This window comes from Hippocampus zosterae, chromosome 16, assembly GCF_025434085.1.
Source record: "Hippocampus zosterae strain Florida chromosome 16, ASM2543408v3, whole genome shotgun sequence".
Lineage (NCBI taxonomy): Eukaryota > Metazoa > Chordata > Actinopteri > Syngnathiformes > Syngnathidae > Hippocampus > Hippocampus zosterae.
The window spans coordinates 11319708-11343192 of record NC_067466.1 but is presented as its reverse complement, the minus strand read 5'-3'; the positions used below and the strand labels follow the sequence as shown (position 1 = coordinate 11343192).

Below are 23485 nucleotides of genomic sequence, written 5' to 3'. Positions count from 1 at the left end.
CGGCGAGACTTGGAGAGAAAGTACAGTGTGTATCTGGTGTGTTCTTGTCACAAAAAAAAAAAAAAAGGATTGATCGTGAGAAGGTTAATCAAAGGCCTTCGAACTTTTACCTGTACTTTGCTGCGTGTCACGGATCCGTCACTTACCTCATTTACAACACTTAATGGCTCACACTATGACATCATAACCACTAAAGGGCTATCAATAATTACTAAACCATGATGATCGGTGCACCGATATTGTGTGCTGGGAGGATTACCGTCAATGAGATTACATCAGATTACACCCACTCAATGATGTTTGGCATTCGGGGATCCCTTTGCAACTTTGACAAGAGCTCGGAGGCAGAGGCCACACTTTTGAGGTTCGGTTCCCTTAAATGACGTTTATTAATTCTCTATCTTGTTTTGCAGTAAACATGAGCAAAAATATACATACAGTCAGAGCAAAAAAATACAAATCCAGAATAGAATTCTCATCCATTTGGGTGACAAAACTGAGCGGATTCTTCCCTTTGCACCACATTTCTGGGAATAATTTTATATGAGGGTTGTATAAGGAAGAAGGGGCAGAGGGTTTTTTTATTTATTAATTTTTTTGGTTGTTTTGGATTTCTTTAGAAAAAAACTTGAATATACTTCTATCAATATTTTTGGCTGGAACACATTGTGTCTTTGTTTGGGAAAGGTTTTACATACAGCCTTACTTCTCCTTCATTGCAAATCTGAAAACCTTAGAAGATGGGGCAAAGGTGGAAATAGCACACACACACACACACACACTCGCACGCACACACACACATGCACGCACGCACACACAGACACACACGCACACACACAGGTAAAAAGTACAAAAAAGAAACGAGAGAGCCTTGTCAACCAAATTATTTGTACCATTTGATGAATTGGTGAAAACCTTCCATGTCTCTCCAGTTACACGATACAATCCGAGTTGATACATTCTCTAAAATTTACAACAGAACAGCAAAAAATATATAAATAGATAGTCTGCCACAAATAATACGTTCTCGTTTGACTTTGCCTCTTGACGCGTTACATTACATCCCTTTTTCCACGAATCCTATAGCCGCACGGGAAAGAAAGATATTGCTTTCTGAAGACATTTCCACACTATCAGCGGGAAAGCGATAAACCGGAGATGAGATAACCTGGACCCTGGCAACAACCTACTCTGTCCACCAGGAGGCACTGTTATGTCTTTGTAAAACGTGTGTATTTCGATTACGTAAGATTCGGGTCTGTTTATATCACCGCTGCTTTTTTTTTTTTTGCACTCGCATGATTCCTACAGTATCTCCTCACCGCATCTTTACTCTGATCTTTGCTCTCTAACACGGCGTTGCGAAAAAGAAAATTGAAAGTGGAATGAGGCTCTTTGGTTGAAGAACTCGCCTTCGCATGCAGATGGATCAAGAAAGAACATTTTAGTTCGGGCTGTGTAACATAAAGGCTGTTAGATGAATTATTAAGCAATATTGTGGGTTAAATTCATTGATAATTCTAATCTAGGGAATGAATGAATGATCCTTGTTTCAATTCTATTTTGGAGGCAATGACAAGGAGGCGGAGCAACAGAGTAGGGCAAAGAAATTCTGCATGCAGGCTCTGGATTAGCTCACCAGATTAAGAGATTAGAGTGAAATTAAGTGTTGCAGCAACATCAGAGAAACGTGCGTGTGAATGGATTGAAAAAATGAGGGGGAAAACGTCAAAGTCTTGAGGTTATAGCTAATACAATGTTTTATTTGCATTTGCCGCATTAAAATGGCCGCAGTGTATTAGGGAAAAGCAAATACTTTTTTAAATGTTATGTCTGGTGTGATGGATGACATCATTTAAAAAGCCCCTCATTTTACATGTAATATGCAGTGTATATCAAGTTTGTTTATTTTAGGCCCTTCCGATATCAACCTACCAAGTCTTATTGAAGAGACCCGATTTTGTCATGGGAAAACGCAAACCGGGATGATTTAGGCTAAAAAAAGGAATAAACACACACTACCACTATTATTATAACCTCCTAAAAACTGTTTAGAGGAATTAAAGTCAGTGTCACCAAAAAGCACAGCAATGCAAATAAATAGCCATATAAAAATAATCAGTTTTGAAGGTCTGACAAATTAATTTAAATATTACCATCAACAGCAGTGGGAAAAAAAACTTGGGGTTTAACGGGGCGCAAGGTGAGCTTTTATAGTCAGTGGAAGGTTTGATATCATTCTAAACTAATGGGACGAAAAAAATCTACAATTCGCCCCATTTCAAATATTTCCACACACCATAACAAACGCAAATTAGGTGAACTGGACACAGCGCACGGTTGGATTTTCTGAAATAATGGAAGGAAGACCTTGTAAAACGTGCTAAACTGATTGATGCTCTCAATACATCCGACCGTGATGTCGATACACAATTAGTCAGCTCTAAACAACGGGATCAATCATTCATAATATACGGATTTAATGACTATTGCACAACGCATGCAATTTCCCGACCCGTGGTATGAAATGTGTCAACGTACCGAAGATACACGCAAACACTGAAGCCACAAACACACACTTAAAGGTATTCAACTCTTCCTCGTCATCCCAAAGAATTTGTGTTCAATTTCTGTCGCTTACACGGTGGTCCCTCCTGGTGGTCAGTGGTCTGATTTAATTTTTTTTATCTCCACACTGAGTGAAGAGCTGGGACATAGGTGACTCTTCCCCTCATAGCACACGAAAGACAATACACACATGCAAAATGGCTTCATCTCAGCATCCACCCATTAAGATATATACGGTCTGAATAGTTTTTTGAGTGCAACAAGTTAGGCTTGGGGATGGGCAGAGTGATTTTTAAGCATTCTGCAGAGTGTTGACAATTGTCACTAAATGTGGTGCAGTACTTGGCTTCAACCACCAGAGGTGCTGTCGATTCGGTTTTAAGAAATCTGCGGCCTGAAAAACCTTTCGGAATTTTGAAAACACCTTCATTTAGTCATATGCTCACCCCGATAGTCTAGCTCTGAGGTTATGATATTATCGAAATAAAAATGGTCAGATTTGCACGCTTCGTATTGATGTGTATCACGTCTAGAGGAACGCTCTATATTGAGGCAGCAAGGTCGGAGCAGCAATACAGTGGTGTTACTGGTCCTTGCAAACTTTGAAAAACACGCAATTATATCCTTCATATCCCCTTTTCGTTTGTCATGCAGTATAAATAGACATCACCTCGAAATTAATTTTACAGAATCCAATTTGTCCCCAAACTCACAGACAGAAATAATTACAGGATTACCACCCTTAATTTTCTTGCATTGTCTCACCACACACCCGGACAAAAAATGTCCATGCCATCTTTAGTTTTGAAGGGGTTGTAAACGAAACCCACAAAGGGCGGGAATGCTGCAATTTGGTTTCTGTGCATGTGCAACGTTGCAGAGCATGAAGATTTCAGAGGTGGAAAAAAAGGCTTTTAAAACCTAGTTAATGGTGTTGATTCTCAGTTTGAAAGACACTCGTCCGGCAAACTTGTCTCTTTCGCTTCCAGAGGGAATGTTGTTGGCGTTGATCTTGCACTCAATGTTGACGTCTTCATTGACGGTGATGTTAAGGAACTTGACGGCAACCAAAGGCTGGGAGTAGTTCACCTAGAAGGAAAAATGACGACAGACAAGGCAAGCCAAAGTTCATGTACGGGTACCTATTTGATCAGGTTTCCAACATAACAAGAGAAACAACATTTTGATCCAGGACATCCTACCTGAGCTTTCTTGCCATAGTAAGGGTAGTACATAAGGTTGAAAGTGCCATTGGGAGGAAAGTACATCAACTCTCCAATTTTGTCAGTGTCTTCTCTCTGTGGGGGTGAAACAATTTCATGTGTTATGGCCTAAAAAAAATGCCTTTCCGTGTCTGTAGGCGAGCGGGGAGCTGAACCTCATTAATCTCCTACTTTTCTTCATATCTCATTACGCGACACGCCCACCGTCTCTTTCGATAGTCGATTAAACACGCGCATACATACGTACATGCACGCACGCACCCACACAGTCACACACACTCAAACAGCAAAAGGTCCCACTGAGAATGGCATAAAAATTACAGGCTACTATTGGCATATAAATGATAATAATAATAATAATAATACATTTTATTTGTGGGCGCCTTTCTAGAAACTCAACGACACCTTACAACAAGCAGTTAAAATCACGAGTACAATGTTAAAAACAACATCAAATAAGATAAGAAAAATACAACAAAAATAAATAAATAAATAAAATAATGGCTTTAAGGTCTGAGTGAATAGGCTTGTCGAAACAGATGTGTTTTGATATAAATGGTATTAAAATATTTCATATATTAAGGCGTATGTGTGTGTGTGTGTGTGTGTATATATATATATATACACACACACACACACACACACAGAAAGAGAGAGAGAGTGAGAGTGAGAGAGAGAGAGAGAGAATTAAAAATTTGTTTTTTTAAAATCTGGATCCTGATTTTATTTTTGTGCAACCACTTGACAGAATAAAATTGAGTAAATTCAACGCACCATTTTTTTAATTGATATAAATATATACAAGGTAGATGTAGATAGTTAGATTGATAGTCGTGACTACAAAAGCATTCTAAACACTCACTGTTCACCACATTAGGTACACCTGCATGGTCAAAAAGTAACACTTGTATTTACGAATCAATGCTACAATCTGTTGTCTATTATGGTTGTTGGTATAGAATTGTACCACGGAGGTGTTTCCATAACGTTGGGGGGCTTGTTTGCATCACATTAAGAAAAACACATCAGTAACGTAATGTACTGTCTTGGTGGTAAATAGGAAAAATGATCATATGGTACAATGAATGTTCATTTTTTTGGGGGGGGGGGGTTGTTTTTTATGTGACCTCATTAGTTAGTGCAGGTATACTTAATGAAGTATCGGCTTTCTATTACTAAAGTTGTAGTTACACCTACAAAGGGGAATTTGGTGGCTACAGTATGATGCTATGTAGAATCGAACACTACACTATAAATCACTGCATGGGATTCATTCTTACCCATTCATTTTTGCCAACTTTGTACCTCTGAGAGTGGGCACATTCACAAGAAAAATCAGTGCACGGTTGTAGTTGAAACAGTGTGACGGCTGTGAGCGGTGTAATGTCAGCTATTTTGAGCTTTTCAGGGTTACCTTTGCGCCACAGGTGATAAAAGGAGCCTGTCCAGCCTTTCCCGGCAACATTCCAATCACCTGCAGGGAACGAAATACAAGCCTGATTTAAAAATAACTTTGAGTCAGAGTTTCTTTTGAAGTGGGAATTTGCTTTCCCTCAATCCCAACCCGTTCCACTATCACAGGCACTCCTTGTCTCCTAGCAACATCATCCCTTTCCTTCCTCTCCTCTTTCCTACCCGATTCATCTTGATAATGATGCATGGCTTGCCGTCCTGGTATCCATAGTAACGGTCAGAGAGTCCCGAGCAGTCCTGCAGAAAGTCGCGTTTGAATTGACAGGAACGCTTGGGGTTGTTCTTCACATCGCCGCTGTCCTCCTGCAAGAAGTACTGGTCTGGTTTGCATTCGTCATTTTTCTGCTCCTGGACGGTGCTGTTGTAGGCTGCGGAGAAAAGCCAGGACGAGGTTCTGAATTTGTTTGCAAGGGTTTTATGAAAAGTGACATGGTAGATACGGACACTAAAAGAAACATCTTATTCGGTTATTCGCGGAAGAATGTGGGATAATCCGTCACGGTAAGCTTTCTCGGACATACGTTCCAGGAACTTGTCCAGGGCCTGAGCGTACATGTCCCAACTCTCGGTTTTCTGGATGTTATAGATGATCTCAAAAGTCTCATCGGATTCGGGTTGAATCACCATCCCTGCGAGTGCCAGACAAAAAGCAAGAGCAGTCAGTATATACCGCGCCCCAGACGGTGAACTGTGCGCTTGTTTGGCTCTTATCTCCGGTTACGATACTGCACCTGGTGTGGTGAGTCTGTCTTGCCAGGTCGGCTTGTGGTCATCCAAAGTCTGCAGCATGACGTACATGGTAAGTGCAAACAGACCAGCCAGGAAGATGTAGAAAACTAAATAGAAGAGAAGGATGAGACCTGCGGACAAGGAAAGGAGAGGATCGTTTGACCTCGGGCATGGATGAAATGCAACAAAAACAATGTCAACAGCACATTTAAGAACCACACCTTATTTCCAACACAGCATTAATTTTGATTGAGTGTCACAAACGTATTTGCGATTAAAAAAAAAAAAAAAGACAATCTTGTAAACAAGGGCAGAGAGAGGATCTGCAAGACAGAGGACTGCGCCGCTGTGAGAGTGGTCACTGCAAACTCCCCCATTCGAAATTTTCAACCTGTTGCCATTATGTATTTATCTTGTTCCTTTTACTATTATTCTGCTTGTTTTTATCGTGTCTATTTTTTTTCCTGGATTCAACAACAAATGACCAGACTAACCAAATCCTTAAAATCACGTCACACAAACAAATGCCAAACAATTACTAGCGTGCATCGAATCACATTGCTCTGATGTCACAATGAGGCTGCTCAAAGTCACTCGGGGGACAGGCATAGCCACACAGTTGACATTTTGTCTACAAACGCATGTTAGCTATGCATCTCAGAAGGGCTAACTACACAATAAGCACATTCAACTTTACTCTGTAACTTGAGATCGGAGCAGTCCATATCCTCCTCACCATCATGTACAGTAAATAGCTAGTTTGTGTGAATGATTTCACCAAGTCATGAAGAGCAATTCATTTTTCCCCCCCTCATTAAACGGATTCAGCCTCCCGCCCCGCCCCCAAATCTGTTTCACTCACATTAAGGCCATCTGTTTCTCATTCCATTCATATTACTAATCCCTTCAATTGGCAAAAATCAGATAAAATGTTACGTCGTTTGGTCCCCGACCACTGAAGGGCGTTAATTAAAGAGTGATCAAATAGTCGCTCTCCAACCAATTTCATTATAGAGCTGCACTGCAGAGGAGGGAACACTGTGCTGACGGAGAGTGAGGGGGGAGGAGGGGGGGCAGCGGCGGGACTATACAGGAGGTCTTTTAATTAATTAAACACTGCAAGGGAGACCGTCGTGATACACATCCGTCTATGCATCGGAAAAGGAATAACGTAGCATTGAGGCAACAGGATGTGACTTAAATGGCGTTGATAATGCGCAACATCTTTTCAGCAATAACATTCAGTTTCTGCAGAAACTGAAATATACTCAAATCAATTTGTCGATTTGTGAATGGGTTTCCCTGAGTGGAACTTCACTCAGTCATACACGGCAATGTACTGGATTAGAAACGGCTCTCGGTCTGCTCGAGCGAAATGAGCCGTCCGTCCATCCTCTTTTCTCCTCCTTTGGCTTTGGAAGCATCTGTCTGTGACGTTCCTGTGGCGAGTCTTAAAAATAGCATTTTGTAGTGCACATCTCCCCCCCGCGACCCCCATTTTCGGCGCCGACACCTGGGGCCTGCGCAGGGTAGCAGCTGACTGCCTTGACAGCCCCCCCCCAAAGCCTCTGCTGGATGCCCCCCAGCATGGAGCTCTCTGGCTCTGCTTCTGCATCGACTCACTGGAATCCGCAACAACATGTCGAAGGGAGGATGTTCAACAGGGGATTGTATATGTGTAACGGGGTGCCTGATTAATTATTTGTATTCGGAGAGAGTGAGAGCGATACTGGATACAGTAAAGGCGCAGGCTGACTCATTCCATTCCAAGGTTGAAACATTATGAAGGGGAAAAGATGGAGCATGGCAGAAAGTGATTCGCGGTCATCCAATGAAAAAACAAATACTGCAGAAAACCAACCCAGCGTGTTTGGGTCAAGTCTTTGTCGGGAGGGTGTTAGGTTTACAGTCGGCCCGCTGCAACGATGATAAATAGGGAAGTGTCTACTTCTCACCTGGCAGTTGAAAGCAAAGAACATGCGGAATTAATGAGCATGGGGAATGCTGTTCAATGGCTCTTTGAATTCGGTGATCAAACAAACGGCACGAGTCTTTGAGGCGCGGTGCTTTTCATGTGCGTTCTTTAAAAAACACCCGCTTCATTTTGGCCCCCATTTGGATCATGCGCATGTCCTCGGCCTGCCTTTTTCGGGAGCAGTCGCAGATGCCGCAATAACGCCATAAAAAAGCATCTGGAAGTGTATCCCTCATTAAGTCTCGATTAGGGGGTTGGAATATCTTCAATATAAAAGACGATTCACGACGTATCTCCATCCATTGGAGGGGGGGGGGTGAAACCATTCAAGGATGGTTCATTTTAGAAGCTTGATTCGGTTTGATTTGATTGGGTATGATGTAATTTTCGTGTTATGGTTCGCCAATGAACTGAATATGTGGCATTTCATTCAAAGAGATTATATTTGTATATATTGGGGCTGTGCATCTGTCCAATTAAAGATGATTCCATACGTATCTCGATCCACGGGGGGCGACACGATTCAAGGATGGTTCATGATAAAGTGGAAGTCGAGTCGAGTCAGTATTCCGTTTTGATAGGGGCACGTCTCAATTTGAGAGAGTACGTGTTTTTGTTGTGGTTTTACAATCTCAACGAATTTGTCAGTTTTGTAAATGTGGCATTTCCTTCAAAGAGATTTATATAGAAGGCTGTGGGCGTGTGGAATCGCTCCAATAAAAGACGATTCGGTACGTATCTTGATATATTCTAAAGTGGGCTGAGTTGATTCGATGCACTCAAAGATTTGAAAACAAAGCCACGGTGTCGTCTGGAGAAATGTATTGCAATTCTGAACACACCAGGAAGTACTCATGTTTGCTCCATCGGGCTCGGCACCGTACCTTGGATGATTATACGGATGACCATGCAAATCGTGAGCGCTGCTCAAAAGGAAACTAAGAAATTAGATGAGAAGCTTTAAACGAAACATATGCGTGGTTAGAAAGCGTGCTAAAAGGTGAAAAGCTAAGTCAAGGTGGGCTCCATGTAGTAGCTAACTCCCGAAATAGCTCAATTAGGCGGCCTTAAGCGAGCGCAGCTTAAAAAGGCCTCAAGATCTAAAAGCACCTGGGACACACTGAGCTGGATTAACCGGCACAGCGCCGGAACATTCCAACAAATTGAAGCCGCAATGAATCCAAGAGTAGTGTCGAATCCGTTGTTTGTTTGTTTTTGAGAGGGAACGTGATTATCGTTCAACCACTTCAAACGGCTGCTGTCATTGGTTAAAACAAGCACACAAAATCAATCAATCACGCGGCGATGCAAATGCCGTCATTAGATTACGTTTAAATCCCTGACAACTGGCCGGGTCAGATAGGAGGTGGTACAAAGAGCATTTGGCACTTGGTTTGACTCCGATTATAATTTTCCAATGTCATTTCAAAGGAGCCATATGCACTACATGTTATTCGGGGGGAAACTTTCACACCGACGGCTGGGACGCTTACGTTTTGTCATTGCCTTTCTTCAAATCGGTGTTCCTTCCCTGTGAGCACTGATTTGTAAGCACCTCAAATTCACATTTTCATTGCGTAAACCTGCCAACTGGTGACATCACGCCGACATGCAATTCTTACTAATGTCCAACTTCATCCAGCAAAGAGTGAGTCTCCCCTGAATGGACGATGACGTCCGCACTTTGCTACAAGCCTGAAACCTGTTCCTTGCAAAGCGTGCCGCCCGCTAGGCCACACACATTTTAATCTTGTAAAATATTTACCAGATGCACCATATGCCTCCACCCTTATGCTCAGCGCATTGCGCAATGGAAGCGGTGCTATAAATTAATAAATAAAGAAAAGGAAAATAACCGGCGGCAAGCCGTATTTTGACAGCATCCGAGTGTGATGAGCGGCCACCTGGCACTTCCAACGTGCATAGGAAAAGCCGCGGAAAGACATCAGACATAGAATGAGTTGCACGGCTCCATGTTTGCTGCATTGCTGTCGCTGTGTGGCTGGACAGTACAGTACTCACCCCAGCTGCTGGCTGTCCTGCCCAGAAACTCCCTCGTCCTCGGGTTCCAAATGTACTCCTTCCACTCGCCTTTTTCCGAATCCTTGGCCATTTTACTATACAAGAGCAGACCCCTAAAAAAATTTTTTTAAATGGGAGAAAGCGTACCCTAATGCAACGGGAATCCAATTAGCCAATGGGGGGAAACAGGCAGCCCTTTTTCAAGTGATGGGGGAGCTCAAAATGAGTGCAAATTGGTGGAAAATAAAAGCCTATTTAGGGATGGAAGAAGGGGAGACTAAAAGTAAGAGGTAGCCCGGTCCGAGTGAGTGCCCTCCCCCCCAGCTCTTGTCTTCATGCCGCAGAGTTTTGATGAGTGCTGCAGAAATCTAGTGATACTGCGGTAAAGCGCACCCCCGCCCTCTTCTCTCAGCCTCCATCCGCTCCCACCAAGCTGCTAACCTCCCCTTCCTCCCTCCTTCCCTGAGCTGCGAGCCGAGCCAATCATCTGCAACCCCCCCTCTGCACCCCCCACAGCCCACTTCCCTCAACCAGCCTGCCATGTGAAAGACAAGCCGGCGAGCAAATGGTTTGCTGCCAGGGCGACGCTGACTGGTCAGCTCTCTTACGTCATCAGAAAACGAAGAATACACTGGACCCCCATATATATACACAGTATCTATAGATATAGATACTGTATATACATACTGTATGTTAGTAAATATTGCAGAGAAACTTTTTAATACAAGCATTATTCGATACAAAGTAAAAATTTTCGAAATGAGTATTCATGAATAAACCCGTCCTGACTTTACCGGCAGCTTGATTTTCATTCTACCGGTTTGCTATTTATTTTATAATCAATACAGACTAAATTTCCCAATGTATGTGTACAGTATGTCTGTTTAGGGACACAGAGACATAAGGCTCCCCTTTGCCATTAAAGAAATCCATTATCACTTTGTAAATGATCCCTTTTTGTGTCTCTTTGGGAATGCCATTTACCATACAAAGCACAAAAGAGATTTCACTCATATTTCTCCATAAAGCTCATTAATTGGCATAATGACGAAGTCTTTTTATTTGCAATTTGCCGCCGCAGATAATCATTGAGGCTTATTTGAGGCTGTAATAGGAGGATGGGAGGGGGTTGAATGAGAACCCAAATCTATGTCTGAACCCATGGGAGTAAATGACCTTTAACCTCAACATGCTGGTGGAACCAAATAGGCCAATTTTGTCATTTCTCAGGGTTGTGTGCTATTTGCGATCACATAAAGACAATAATAGATAACAAACATGAAGGCAAAATCTTGTAGTGGGCGTTATTTTGATGGATCCACACCGTAAGCAGCGCAGAGTGTACAGTGTGCCCTCACTTGGAAGATTTGGGTGCTGCAATGTGTGCTGCAGCAGTGCAGGGGAAAGCAGCGTCTGCTCTCAAGTCACACTTGTAGATAGCAGACAGCCAAAGACGGATAGAGAAGAAAAAATATATCGATTTTGTTGTGTAAAGTTCATTATATAAAATTTATTTGAATGACAATATCAATGCAAATATAGCACTACAGTGATTTCCAAGGTACACCGTATCTTACCATATCAATATAGTATGGCACTCATATAATGGCCACTGTTTGAGTCGACACACAAAACCAACAGCTTCTGTAAACTAGTTCTGGAAACGGTCCCTAGGTTCGTTATAAGACAGTGGAAAAGGAACCGTAGTAAGGTGATTTGTTGGTATTAGAAATCAAGTTGGGCACAAGATTGAAGGTAATATGATTTTTTTTGTTTGTTTGTTTTTCTTGAGGGGTTTATAAGAATCTCTACATGCATTGCACTTGCCCATTTTCCTTCAACCTGGCTTGTAATTGTATAAAATTTGATGCCAATGGTCAAATCTCCCTACCCAGTGTTTTCCTTTCTGAACTCTTGACTGTAAATGTCCCCATTGCGGGACAAATAAAGGATATCTTAAAACAAAAAAAGTAAATAAATAAAGAAGATGCGCAGGCGAAACTAACACAAAGGCCAAGCAGTGACTCTCCAACACTCAGGTAGGTCTTCTTCTCACAGCGGGATACATTTTGGTGCTAACTATGAAAAACAACCACCACCAAGAGACATTCAAACGCCTTATACTTTTACAGAAGGGCTCACTTTTTTTAAAAGTCCAGTTCACGTGGCTTTCCGAGAAAAAAAAAAATGAATTTGACAATAAGCACAAGAATATTAACCACGTTGCCTCACGGCGACACGTGAATAAACAACATCAGTAGTTTGAGATAGCAGCAACGAGACGACAAAGTTGTTGAACTCTGACCATAAATGAAGATTATTGTAAAAAAAAAAAAAAAAAATCCATAAATGCAACTGATCTTAAAGGGAATCTTGCATAAATAAACTGTTCGACCGCACCTTAAATTCAAGGGCTTTTACTGATTATTAGAACTCTAAGTAATGCGAGGACTGGCTGCAGCAGATAAAATACTCCTAGAAAAACAAGTGAACAAAGTTTATACAGTCTATGCTACATCAGATGTATTGATTACAAGTATGAAAATGGAAAGAATTGCTACATTTTCAATACACTTGTACATATCTATTTACAGTACATTAGGGTTTGATTTCTCTCAAAGTGTTGCGCAGATTGTTCCAGCATTCTGTTTCGACTAGATCAACACTCGCCCGTCCTTTTAGTTGTACCTCATTGGACACAACTCAATGAGTGGCACGGACAATATTTTTTTTTGTGTGTACCCTTTCATTTGTAGCGAAAAGTGGCTCGACACGCCACGCGTCGTGCCGGGGAAAACCTAAAACAAAGCAACTTTATACAACCGTGTGTTACCATAGTGAAGTTCTGCTCTATGTAAAATTCAAACATGATCATCTCTACACCATATTTGTACAGGACTGTATGTCTATTGTGACATGCAGAGGATGACACAGTAAATATGACTCATTCAAGTCTTAAGATATGTAACGTTTATAGGCTAGAAGTCGACGCGAGTTATGTCGCTCCCCCACACTGGGAGCATATTGCTATAAAATTGCCCCTCGCCCCCAAAAAATGTAGAGAAAGTTACTTGATTTACAAATATTATGCGAACAGATATAGTAGGTAGCTTTTACACCTCGGCGATATTATTTGCATCCACGACAACAATCTACTGATACCAAGACATCTCGTATGCATTGGACAAATTTCAAGAAACACTTCAATGACTTCACGACGAGTCTTACGTGTGCTCATCCACAGAACATGACATGTCGGGCTCATGTCGCTCTTCTCTGACTGGTGCCTTCGTTTAATTCCTCTCTGTGCATTAGAGAGAGAAAAAAAATAAGAAATCTATGCGTCAAGTAGTCAGGAGAAAATTTGGCAATTCGGATATCACCCTATCAAGCTGTCATACTCGGGAGGGAGAACAATGGCAAAATTGTTGGCAATTGGAACCAGAGGGATTTTTTTTTTTTTGAAGAGTGAGGGACACTTCACTTGTTTGATTGGAGTCCCTGTTTGATCTGGTGATGGGAAGATTGACGGATGAGGTCGGACAGGATGTGCGGTGTGTAAGGGGCAGGTGCGTGAGAACCTCGAGAGGCGGATGGATGAGGAAAGAAGATCCGTCACAGCAAGAGGGTGCATGTGTGTGTGAGTGAACGGGAGGCCGATGGGATGGCGAGGTGACAAGGAGTAGCAGTGGAGGACTTCATGGGTCTTGAGAATCAGTTGTACGGAGCAATGGGAGGGGGGTGAGGGGGGAACAAGAGCTGAAGAACTGAGCAAAGTGTCAGAAGACATGCTGAAATGGTTGGCGGCAAAGAGGAAGACCGAAGAGGAGATGTATAGATGTGATGAGGGAAGACTTGCAGATAGTTGGGAGTGATCGTAGACGATGCAGGGGAGAGAAAGAAGATGAAGATTTGCCAAAAGGGAAAGACGAAGATTGGAATCCCTGTTTGTCTTTTACACCGCAGCTGCGCTCACCTTTGCCCCCTATCTGTCACTAAGGTGGTGCAACTGCAACTAGAGTTACACAAAAGGCTGACCCCCGCATCTACTCTCTTCGAATGATGTAACCCCGCCCCCTTTCAGCTCAACCGTGTCTCTCCCCAGCGCTGCCCTCACCGTCCTCCTGTCAGATAGCCGTGTCCCACACCACGGCCTGCGGCCTTTGGCAAGGCGGCGTGCCAGTCTTACGGGGCTCAGGTGTCCGTCTCCAGCTAGGGAGGATGGGCATGCTGTCCTGCTTGCACAGGCTTTTATCCGGGCGCCTGTGGGCCTTGATCTCCTTGCAGAGGCAGCGTTTGCGCTCGATGACTTCCAGCAACTTGCCGTCTCTCTGGGTCTGCGCGGCGGACGAGGCGGCTCCGGCGGCGGGTTGACCCTGCGCCAACTGGGCGAGCTGCTGGAACTGCAGCTGCAGGTGGTGCTGTTGCTGGAGCTGCTGCTTTAACTGCAACTGCTGCTGGTGGAGCTGCAGCTGCTGCTGCTGACGGGACACGCCGGGACTGTTGGGACTGCAGGAGGCTTGCTGTTGCGCCAGGCCATGCAGCTAGAGACATAAAGAAAAGGAAAGGAATGAGTGAACATTGGTTTTAGCAGAGGTCAGGTGATCAACCGGGTCCTGCAACGGGCAAATGGAAGGGTGAGCTCCCCTTCACCTTGTTCAGCAAACGTGTTAAAAAAACAATTTCAGTAATCAGATCAAGCCAATTAAAAAAAAAAAAAGATACTCTCTAAATCTTGAATATATACAGTATATATGTGTGTGTGTGTGTGTGTGTGTGTGTGTGTGTGTGTGTGTGTGTGTATACAGCATATATATATATTTTTTAACAAAGTAGTTTGACATATTGGAACAAATATATTTGCTTTTTTAAAGAGGCTTTTTTTAAACATTTACAAAAAGTAAAAGTGTGACGCCTTATTCAACTTTTTGTTATACTAGTATTTTGAATTAAAAAAAATATTGTGCCATTTCCTCAACATTTTTATTTTCTCGTATAGGTCACAAATAATCAAGGCAGTGTTTCAAATTTTGGAGGGGAAAAAAAATTACATTACGTGTCCTTTATTCAATCAGGAAAAAAAATTGTTGCCTCTTACCTTCTATGACTGTGGTGTCAGTTTGGGGAAAAGATCTTTTTAGGCTTGATGTTATAAAGTCAAACCAAGGAACTGTATTTTTGTTGAAATAACCTTGCATACAAACATCATCTCGAACATGACGACAGATAATTTCGAGTGCAATGTTCATTTTTGAGCAAATCATTAGGGACCCGAGGATCAACAGGTGAATGTGTGAAAACAAAATCACAAATTATTTTGTGTTCATAAAAGTTGAACATTTCAGCACTAGAAGCACATTAAAAAAAATTTAAATGTACTTTTTTTTTTTGAGTGGCATTCCACCAGCAGAATGGTGGGCTAAAATATTGGATAGGATCTTCAGGCTTATGCTGTTGCAGATGAGAACCGAAATCTTTTCTCTGATTGCATTTCATGCAGGAAAATATCCAGGTCTCCCAAAACTTTTGCCCTTACAGTGTAGTAAATATCACGCCAAAATGAAGGATTCCACGAGAAGGCCCTAAAAAGTGACTACCGCCAACAGTATGCAGACACCTGCCGATTACAGCTGCAGTTGCTCCTCACATCCACCAGGATGTAGCACCACTTCATCTGTTCACGTTTCAGCGTGAGCCAACCAGACGCATGCAGACAGTCTCTGCAGCACTCTCAAAGTGCGTCAGCACTTACTATGCAGCCGGAATATAGCTAAACCCGCCGCACGAGAAACTGCAGCTCATCACACCAAAACAGCGCGTTCCTTCCACCGCTATTTTTCCACGCACTGGGACGCTTACGTGGGAACCTGCGTCATGTACCTGCTCTTATTGTTCCGTGCCAGGCCAGAACATTATTCTGCTCAGTGGGCATATCTACGAGCTATAAATAGACCTGCAGGAGCACTGTCTCTAAAAGGAGGGGAGGCAATAATGAGGACAATATTAATGCTCGCTCCGAAATGAGCCCTGAATGAAGTTAATCGAGTCGAGAGTTATAAGGCCGGCCAGCATCAATTCACCTGATTGAGGGCTTCTCGTGCTGGTAGGCTGCTCTGCCTCTGGACGTCTCCTCCGCCCACCTGTCTCACTCCAGCAGCAGAGGAGGAACGGCCCAGCCGCCCCACTTCTGCAAAGACACCATTGTTACGCGGCGTGCCTGCTAATGAGAACATTGGAATATCACTTCATTTAACACATGAGGGTGCAAATGTTTGGCTGGAATCATGTGAGCTGTACATTGTGTTCGACTTGTGAATACAGCTTGTGCAGTACACATCTATGAGAAGAAGGCAGAGTGTTATTCTACAAACACCGTCGTTGAGATATTGTCATCATGAATGTGACATGTTCAGAAATCGGAAAATCAACATGGCGCAGAACCATTGTCGTTTCAAAAACTGAATTGTCTTCGTGAATACCATATTGGCCCAAATATAAGACGGCCCTGATTATAAGACGACCCCCTCTTGTTTGAAAAAAGACTTTTTGAACACCAAATTAATTTATATACAGAAAATAATGACAATGCATCTGAAACAAATGATTCCAACAATATATTTGAGAGAAAAAGCATGTTATTTTGCCTCATTCAAATCTTAATATCTAAACATTTAAATATGTCAACTAAAGTGCAATCGCATTCGTAAATGAATGGCTTCTGGTTTTTGAAATGTAAATGACATCATAACTTCTCAGCTGCCAGTTAACCTGGCCATTCTTCGACCCACTTTTATCTAGATTGTCGCTATGTTTCTCCATTTTCTGTTATCTCTTCTATTATTTGCTTCTCTTTTCTTTCTTATTGCTACTTTTTTATTTTTCTTCTTCGTGCCATCGCTATTTTTATTTTTATTCTTTGTGACAGGGATTCACTTTGGCCGGGGGAGTCAAGTACAGCATTCGCTTCAATGTTATCTGGCGCTATCTAGCGTCGTGAATGGGTGTAATATCTCGACCCCGAATATAAGACGACCCCCACTTATATAGGCTTATTTCAATGCAAAAAACACCGTCTTGTATTTGGGGCAATACGGTATTAGATGCTGCGGGTCACTCAAAAAAATGGATGGCGGACCGCAAATGATCCTCGTCTGTATTTTGGACACCGTGTGGTGTACAGCATCTTCCTCCAAATAAATGTGAAGGAGTGTTTGGTTTGTCTTTTGCCCTTTTTTTTGTGAGCAGCCCCAACAAGCGTGACGTATGATGTACATCAAATGACTCACATTGAAAGCAATGATTGACATCAGAGGTTCCACTCCATTTGGTTCTTCCTCCGTTTTAATGTAAAAACACTCAAATGAGAGTGATGTGCGTGCGCGAGAGTGTTTATGGAAGGTGTGTTTTCCTGGTTTGGCGACAATGAAAGCTTTTCCCCGGATTCTCAAGGTAAGCATGCATATGTCGGTCTGAAGAGAAAAGCCTTGCTTAAAAATGCAGTGAATGACAAAGACACTCGGCGGCTTCTGAGCTATTCGGCGTTTGGCTTTTATGGCAGATGAAAGATTTGCCGCTTGTTAAATTCTCCATGAAATTACGGTGGTGTCAAGTTTCATGTGAGGGCAAATAAAAGCAGAGGAAACAAACCACAGCGTGGACATGAAAACGGCTTATGTCATTTGGGATTCGCTTTTCAGAACTTATGATTAGGGACGTTACCCACCTCCGTTGCGACAGGCGGGGAACGTCTGACAGGGAAGAGGCATCCCGACTCTGGGCAGGGCTCTGAATCCCGTGTTGCTGTCTGAAGCCAGCAGCGACTCACAGTGACCAAGGGTCCTACTCGCGGCGCCACTGTAGTGCACCGGGATGTTCGAGGGGCCTCCTCGGAACCCCATTCCCAACTCTTCCTTATCCATCCTTAATAAGGCATCGGCGCTGCCGTTCCATGTCCGTCCTTCTTCTTCTGGCATGAGAGAGATCGGGTGAATGATTAAAGAGTGTTTGACTGTTACGAAAATTGTTATTCTACTTCACCGAGCGTACGGTAAAACCTTGACTTTCATTTGTTGGGTGAGGAAAACACCACTCCATTCAACCCGTATGTTTGATATTTTACTCATCCTATCCAAGATGGCGCTTTTGAGTTGGCAGCCTGTTACAAGAGCTCTGCCACATTGTCAATTTGGAGCTGAGTGCTTCCCGGGTGCAGCTAAACTCGATGCTAAAAAGTAAAGTGAAAGTAAAGTGAGAGAGACAACTCAATGGGACTGCAAAATTTCACCCTGAACTTGCCGTTTGTGTGCGCCCTGCCAACAGGCAAACCATCGACTGTTAGAAAAGTACAGTCCCTTGTTTTATTTCAAACGGGAGTGATGTCAGACACACTCCGTTTGCGACATCAATGATCCCCAATCGCCCTCATATTGGCCACAATGAAGATTTTCTATCTTGCTCCTGCAGCTTCAAACAAAATCTAGTTATCTGATCCAGCCCCTTAAAAAAAACTTTGTTACATTTTTAATCAAGAAAAATAGCTCTGCGTTGAGAATGTAAAGTAATCGAGTCGTATTAATGAAGTGTAATAATGAGCGTACCAGGTTTGTGTGTTGGATGGGTGCTTTTAAGAGGCGTGGCCTAGTAAGTCACATGTGGTGCTGGAGTTAGGTTGAGTGAGTTATGGCGACAGAAGCTCCTCGCAAGCATTCTCATTTTGTATTTGTGCTTGTGTCTCGTTCAATAAACCGAAAGGCTGAAAATGCATGACTGACGGTGGCTCTCCTCACAAGGGCATTATGGTACCTTCATCGCTGCAGCTTTGTCAAATTTTTTTTTCACTTAACTTCAGCAGCATTTTTCTGAACCTTGCCCGTCATTCTTTTTTTTTTCTTCAAAACTTGAAAAAAAAATCTTAACTCATTCAGTACCAGCCAATTCTGGACCAAGTCTGAAAAGACGTTTAAAAACGTCTTTGGGAGTGAATGAGTTAATTTGGCATTTGTAAGTCAAGGTTATCAGTGTGTACAAAACAACTTTTGACTTACTTTCGGTCTCTCGGCTCCCTTGGCTGAAGGACAATTTCCTCTGCATGGGCCAGGAAGACCCTTCGTCGCCTGCAAAGCTCACACAACTGTCCCAGGGCATGAAGCCAACTTTGGACAGCAGCGATGAAGAGCTTTCGCCACCCTTGCACCCGCCCTCACCAACGCCCGTGAGGCTCGAGGGCTGCTGCAAGGACGGCGTCTGGGAGTTTCCTCTCAAGCTCTCGTAAGCCGGCGGTCTGCGGAAGCCCCCGGAAGGGTATGTCCACAGCAGGGGGCTGTCAGAGGACGGCGGCTTGTATGCCGGCAGGCCATGAGGGGTATGAGAGCGCAGATGAGGGCGAGAGTGAGGGCGATGGGATGAGGACAGGGATGTCGGAGTTGAGCTGGTGCTGCTTTGAGCCGTTTGACTGCTCGTAGCGGGAAGGAGATCCAGTTGCAAAGAGTGAGGACCGCTATCCCGGTCGCGGTCTCTGTCCTTATCTCTCTCTCTGTCCTTGTCTCGACCTCTGTCCCTATCTCGGTCTCGCTCCCTGTCCCTCTCCTTGTCTCGATCCTTATCCTTCTCTCCTTTGTCCGTCTTCAAAAGGAAGCTAACGGATTTCCCTTCCTTGCCCGTACTTGAAGTTTGGGTCTGCACGGTGGACTGGGTGGACGTCTGAGAGCTGCTCTTGAGTGGAGCCGGAGAGTCTCCCCTCTCTGGCTTGCGATAGTGATGATAGTGGGAGGGCCGGTGGTGCGGGTGGTGGTGGTGATGGGAGAAAGGTGACGTCGATTTGGAGGACGGGGGCAGCGGCGTTGAGTGACTCCTCGCTCGAAGTCCGGGAGCGGGTCCCAACTGAGAATCTCTGCTGTGTTTCTCTTGCGGCGTGACGCTCCCTCCCGACGGCTCTTTGGAGCATGAGGTCGGAACGTTCGAGGACGTCGAAGAGGAGGAGGTGCCGGCTTGAGTGGTCACGCTGGATGTTTGAGAGCCGACTTTAGAGGAAGTGGAGGAACCCTTGCTTTGCACTGCCACCCCGCTGGACGCGGCCGCCGGTTGAGGGAAAGCGAGCAGCGGAGGTCGGTGCTGTAGGAGATTTGGGAAGGGGGCGGGGATCTTGGTGTTCGATTCTGGCTCGCATTTGCTTCCTTGCAGCAGGTAGGGAGTCGGCGCTCGTGGCGTGTGGGGGCTGGTGGAAAGCACCTGGGGCACAGGGGTGGAGGATGCGGAGGAAGGTAGCGGGGACGAATGAGAGATGGAGACCGTAGCTTTGGGTTTAGAATAGGAAGGAGAGGAAGAGGAAGGGCGTGGCAGTGACGAGGAGGAGCTGCTGGAGGGCGATGGGGCGACGTGGTAATGCTTTGAGCTTTTCATTTTCTCGTGTTTGCTCGGCGGGTGCCTCTGAGATTCTCGGTTCTCTTGGTGTGGGTATTTCATCTCTTCATAGATGGCCTCACTCTGGTCCGAGTCTGAATCGGGCGTGGTGGCTACCGGGGTGACGGGGTGGGGGGTGGCGGTCTGGCTCTCTCTGGTGAACACTTGCCCCACCATCTCGATATAGACCGGCTCATCGTCCCCCTCTCCGGTTTGGATCTGAGAGTCGGCTCCCTGGAAAGGGAGCGATGCGGCAGAATGAGGCACACGTGGAGGGAGTGGATCGAAGGAGAGCTGGGTGCTGGGACTTCTCTTGGGTTTTAAAGGAGGCACCTTTTTTGAGCCAATGTCCCCAGAGTCGGACTTCTTCATGGCTGCAGGGGTGGACCGATATGTGAAGGAAAGGTCATTTTCGGAGAATAACCCGCACCGGGAATCCCGCCTCTTACCATTTTTTTTCTCGGAGTGCTTGGCCTGCGAGTGGGAGGAAGGCGGTGGGGGCGGCGGCGTCTCGGGAGGTCCTCTGGTGTCAGCCGACGAGGAGCTGAGGCGAGTGCTAGGGTGGCGCTTGGGTTTGACCGGCGGGCAGCGGCCACCGTGCTGGGATTGGGTGTCGGAGTAGTCCCCGTTCTCCAGACTTGCATCCCCGGCGCCGACCGCATGGCAGGACTGCGAGCGCGGCGCCATGGCTGAGGCACACGAGTGAGGGGAAAGGTCCTGGGATGCCGGCATGGTCATGAAGCCCATTCGGAAGTGGCGACGGAACGAGGCCAAGTCTCGGACTTTGCCGACGGTCGCCGAGGAGTCATTTTGAGACGAGCTTCAATTTTGGCAGAAAGAGGGGGAGGAGGAAAAAAAAGAAGGCATGAAAGAATCATACAAACATTAATTTACCCCACTTTATTTTATTGACTCCCTCTCTTTCTGCTCTTCAAACAACAGCTTTGCCTGCCGGGCCTTTCAGTACAAAAAAAGGAACACCCTAGAGTCCCCTCCATCTTTCTCACACATGTCTTTTTCCATCTCCACCTCTCCACATTTACTCTCCACTCAAATGCACTTAATTAGGAAATCAATTCCCCTGTCAAAACAGAGTACTCTTAGTGAATACAGGACTGATAGAATTCTCGCACTCTTTTCTTTATACTTTCAACCCACATGTGTTTTCCGCTCTCAACCGTTACCGTGGAAACCATTGTTGCGCATTTGACTGTTTCTCTTTGAAATCGTGGAATCATTATTGCCACTTGCTTCCAAAACAATAAATAAAAGTGAGACAGATCAGACAAAAACGCCGCTTTTTGTTTCTGACTGACAGCACCGTCTGGCTTTTTACACTTTGCGTATTGCGCCTCGGCAACTGTGGATGCGGTTTTATTCACTTATCTACACACTTTATTCTTTCCTGCGTTGACGTGTATATTTACTCCCCGAGGGAAGAAAAGACTAATTGCAAAGCCACAATATATTCCGCTGGGTATCCTCCACTTGTTCATTTGTAAACGTACCACGAATGTTGTCGAGTCACGAGAACAATGTCAAGACGGTTAGAAAATCTGCGGACCGCAAAATTCAATGCACTGCCACCAGTGGATGCGATTTACCAATGGCCCTTAAATATTTCCGTCTGGTGTCTCTATAGGTGTGATTCAACCATCCATAAGGAAGCTTTCAGCATAAGGGACAACATGTTTATATCAATAACTAAAACCCTGTCCCAAAAGTTATGAAGCAAATCCATTTGTCAATCCACGCATGACTTGTTTTGATCACATTTGTGCAATGCCGCATGGGGGCACATCTGGATATCCACATCTGTGCCGACAGTGTAGCTGTTACTATATATAATGTATGGATACGGGTCACACAAACTGTTGCCATCCCGCTGATGAGTTGAAACATGAGATAGGGCAAGACAATTGGAGCTTACAATAACGCGGTCAACATTACAGGCATCGCGCACCACACTCCACTTGGCAGTCTGTGTCGTAACAAGAGTTCATTATCTGGGTTCCTTCCGCTGCGACCCGAGTGAGATCCACTCATAAGAATATCATGATAATAAGAATAATGAAATATTTTAGTCTACACTTACTTTGGCCATTAATGAGGAAATTGCTTTTCAAATAATCTTCATTGCCCATCATTTCTTAATTGGTATGTCAGATTTTTTTTTTTTTTTAATTGGAGGTAGAAATGGGAATGATTTACAACTTGGTATATTTGTCTCCACCACTCAAGGAAATTAAAAGTTGTATTTCCTGGAAATTGTTGCAATAACATATAAAGACCAAGGAAGACATTTACCTCTGTGCCGTTTCAACTGTAGCATAGTTCATACTTGCTCATTCAGAAGACATTTATTACTCAGGAGCTATTTAACAAGCCAACAATAATATGATCTCATCACTGGGCAAATGAAACGAAGTGTGCTCTTCTTATCACAATGAGGTCTTCATCCGTAGCCATTAATCCTAAACATCCAGTGCGCAAATGATGTATCCCCGAATCCAAATGAATATTTCCACAGAATGAGGTTTTGTGTGCAAATAAAATGCTTGAATAAAATATGGTGATTTTGTCACCTTTGACCCAATCATGTGGCAAGAAACGCGTGTGCGGTCAAAACGTGATGAGGTCACTGTCCGCTTTGATTAACCCGCTCAAGAGGGCGAATGCAGACCAAGACGTTGTCCAAAAATGTTCTCTTGGAGATGAAAACGTGCAACGAGGTGTCACAGCAATCCGTCAGCGTCTCGCGCAAAGTTTTAGGTTAAGGTTGGGTGCTGACATTGAGTGTGCCAGTGTCCTCATTGTTGACAGACCTCACTGACACATCTGACACAACACATGACACTTTAATTGATAGCCTTAAGTTACGGCTTGTCCACGGCTGTAAACTTGCGATCCATCTTCTGTCACCGGGACTGAAACTGCATAATGCTTCTGCTCTAAGTAAGACCGGGTCGATTTGTCCTAAATGTTGCCGACAACATCATTACGAGTGATTTCTTGCACAGCGGCAGACTTTTGTGATCTGGGTCTGCAACATCGCATGGCCATTGGGGACAGTGCCTCTGGATCGGTCAACCCGAGT

At 44.2% G+C, this 23485-nt stretch overlaps 2 protein-coding genes across 5 annotated transcripts in view; both read right to left on the bottom strand.

Annotated features, from left to right (window-relative positions):
• Positions 1-365: 365 nt before the first annotated feature.
• Positions 366-10411, bottom strand: atp1b2b (ATPase Na+/K+ transporting subunit beta 2b). The gene is made up of 7 exons (XM_052047010.1): positions 9991-10411; positions 5996-6124; positions 5786-5893; positions 5427-5632; positions 5206-5265; positions 3771-3866; positions 366-3657 (listed from the first exon to the last, which is right to left on the bottom strand). The coding sequence occupies exons 1-7, from the start codon at positions 10079-10081 to the stop codon at positions 3490-3492; spliced, it is 858 nt and encodes a 285-aa protein (XP_051902970.1). The 5' UTR covers positions 10082-10411; the 3' UTR covers positions 366-3489.
• A 274-nt stretch (positions 10412-10685) lies between these two features.
• Positions 10686-23485, bottom strand: part of LOC127588295 (neuronal tyrosine-phosphorylated phosphoinositide-3-kinase adapter 1) — a 30471-nt gene continuing 17671 nt past the window's right edge. For 2 of the 4 annotated variants that reach the window (XM_052046960.1, XM_052046959.1), the window contains 5 exons: positions 20838-21208; positions 19035-20762; positions 17714-17956; positions 16071-16177; positions 11772-14534 (listed from right to left, as the gene is read on the bottom strand). In XM_052046960.1, coding sequence (XP_051902920.1) covers positions 14118-14534; positions 16071-16177; positions 17714-17956; positions 19035-20762; positions 20838-21208 — 2866 coding nt within the window. In that variant the 3' untranslated portion in view covers positions 11772-14117. Of the gene's footprint in view, positions 11420-11771; positions 14535-16070; positions 16178-17713; positions 17957-19034; positions 20763-20837; positions 21209-23485 lie in introns of those variants that run through there. The other 2 variants (XR_007959037.1, XM_052046961.1) reach the window with 2 other exon arrangements.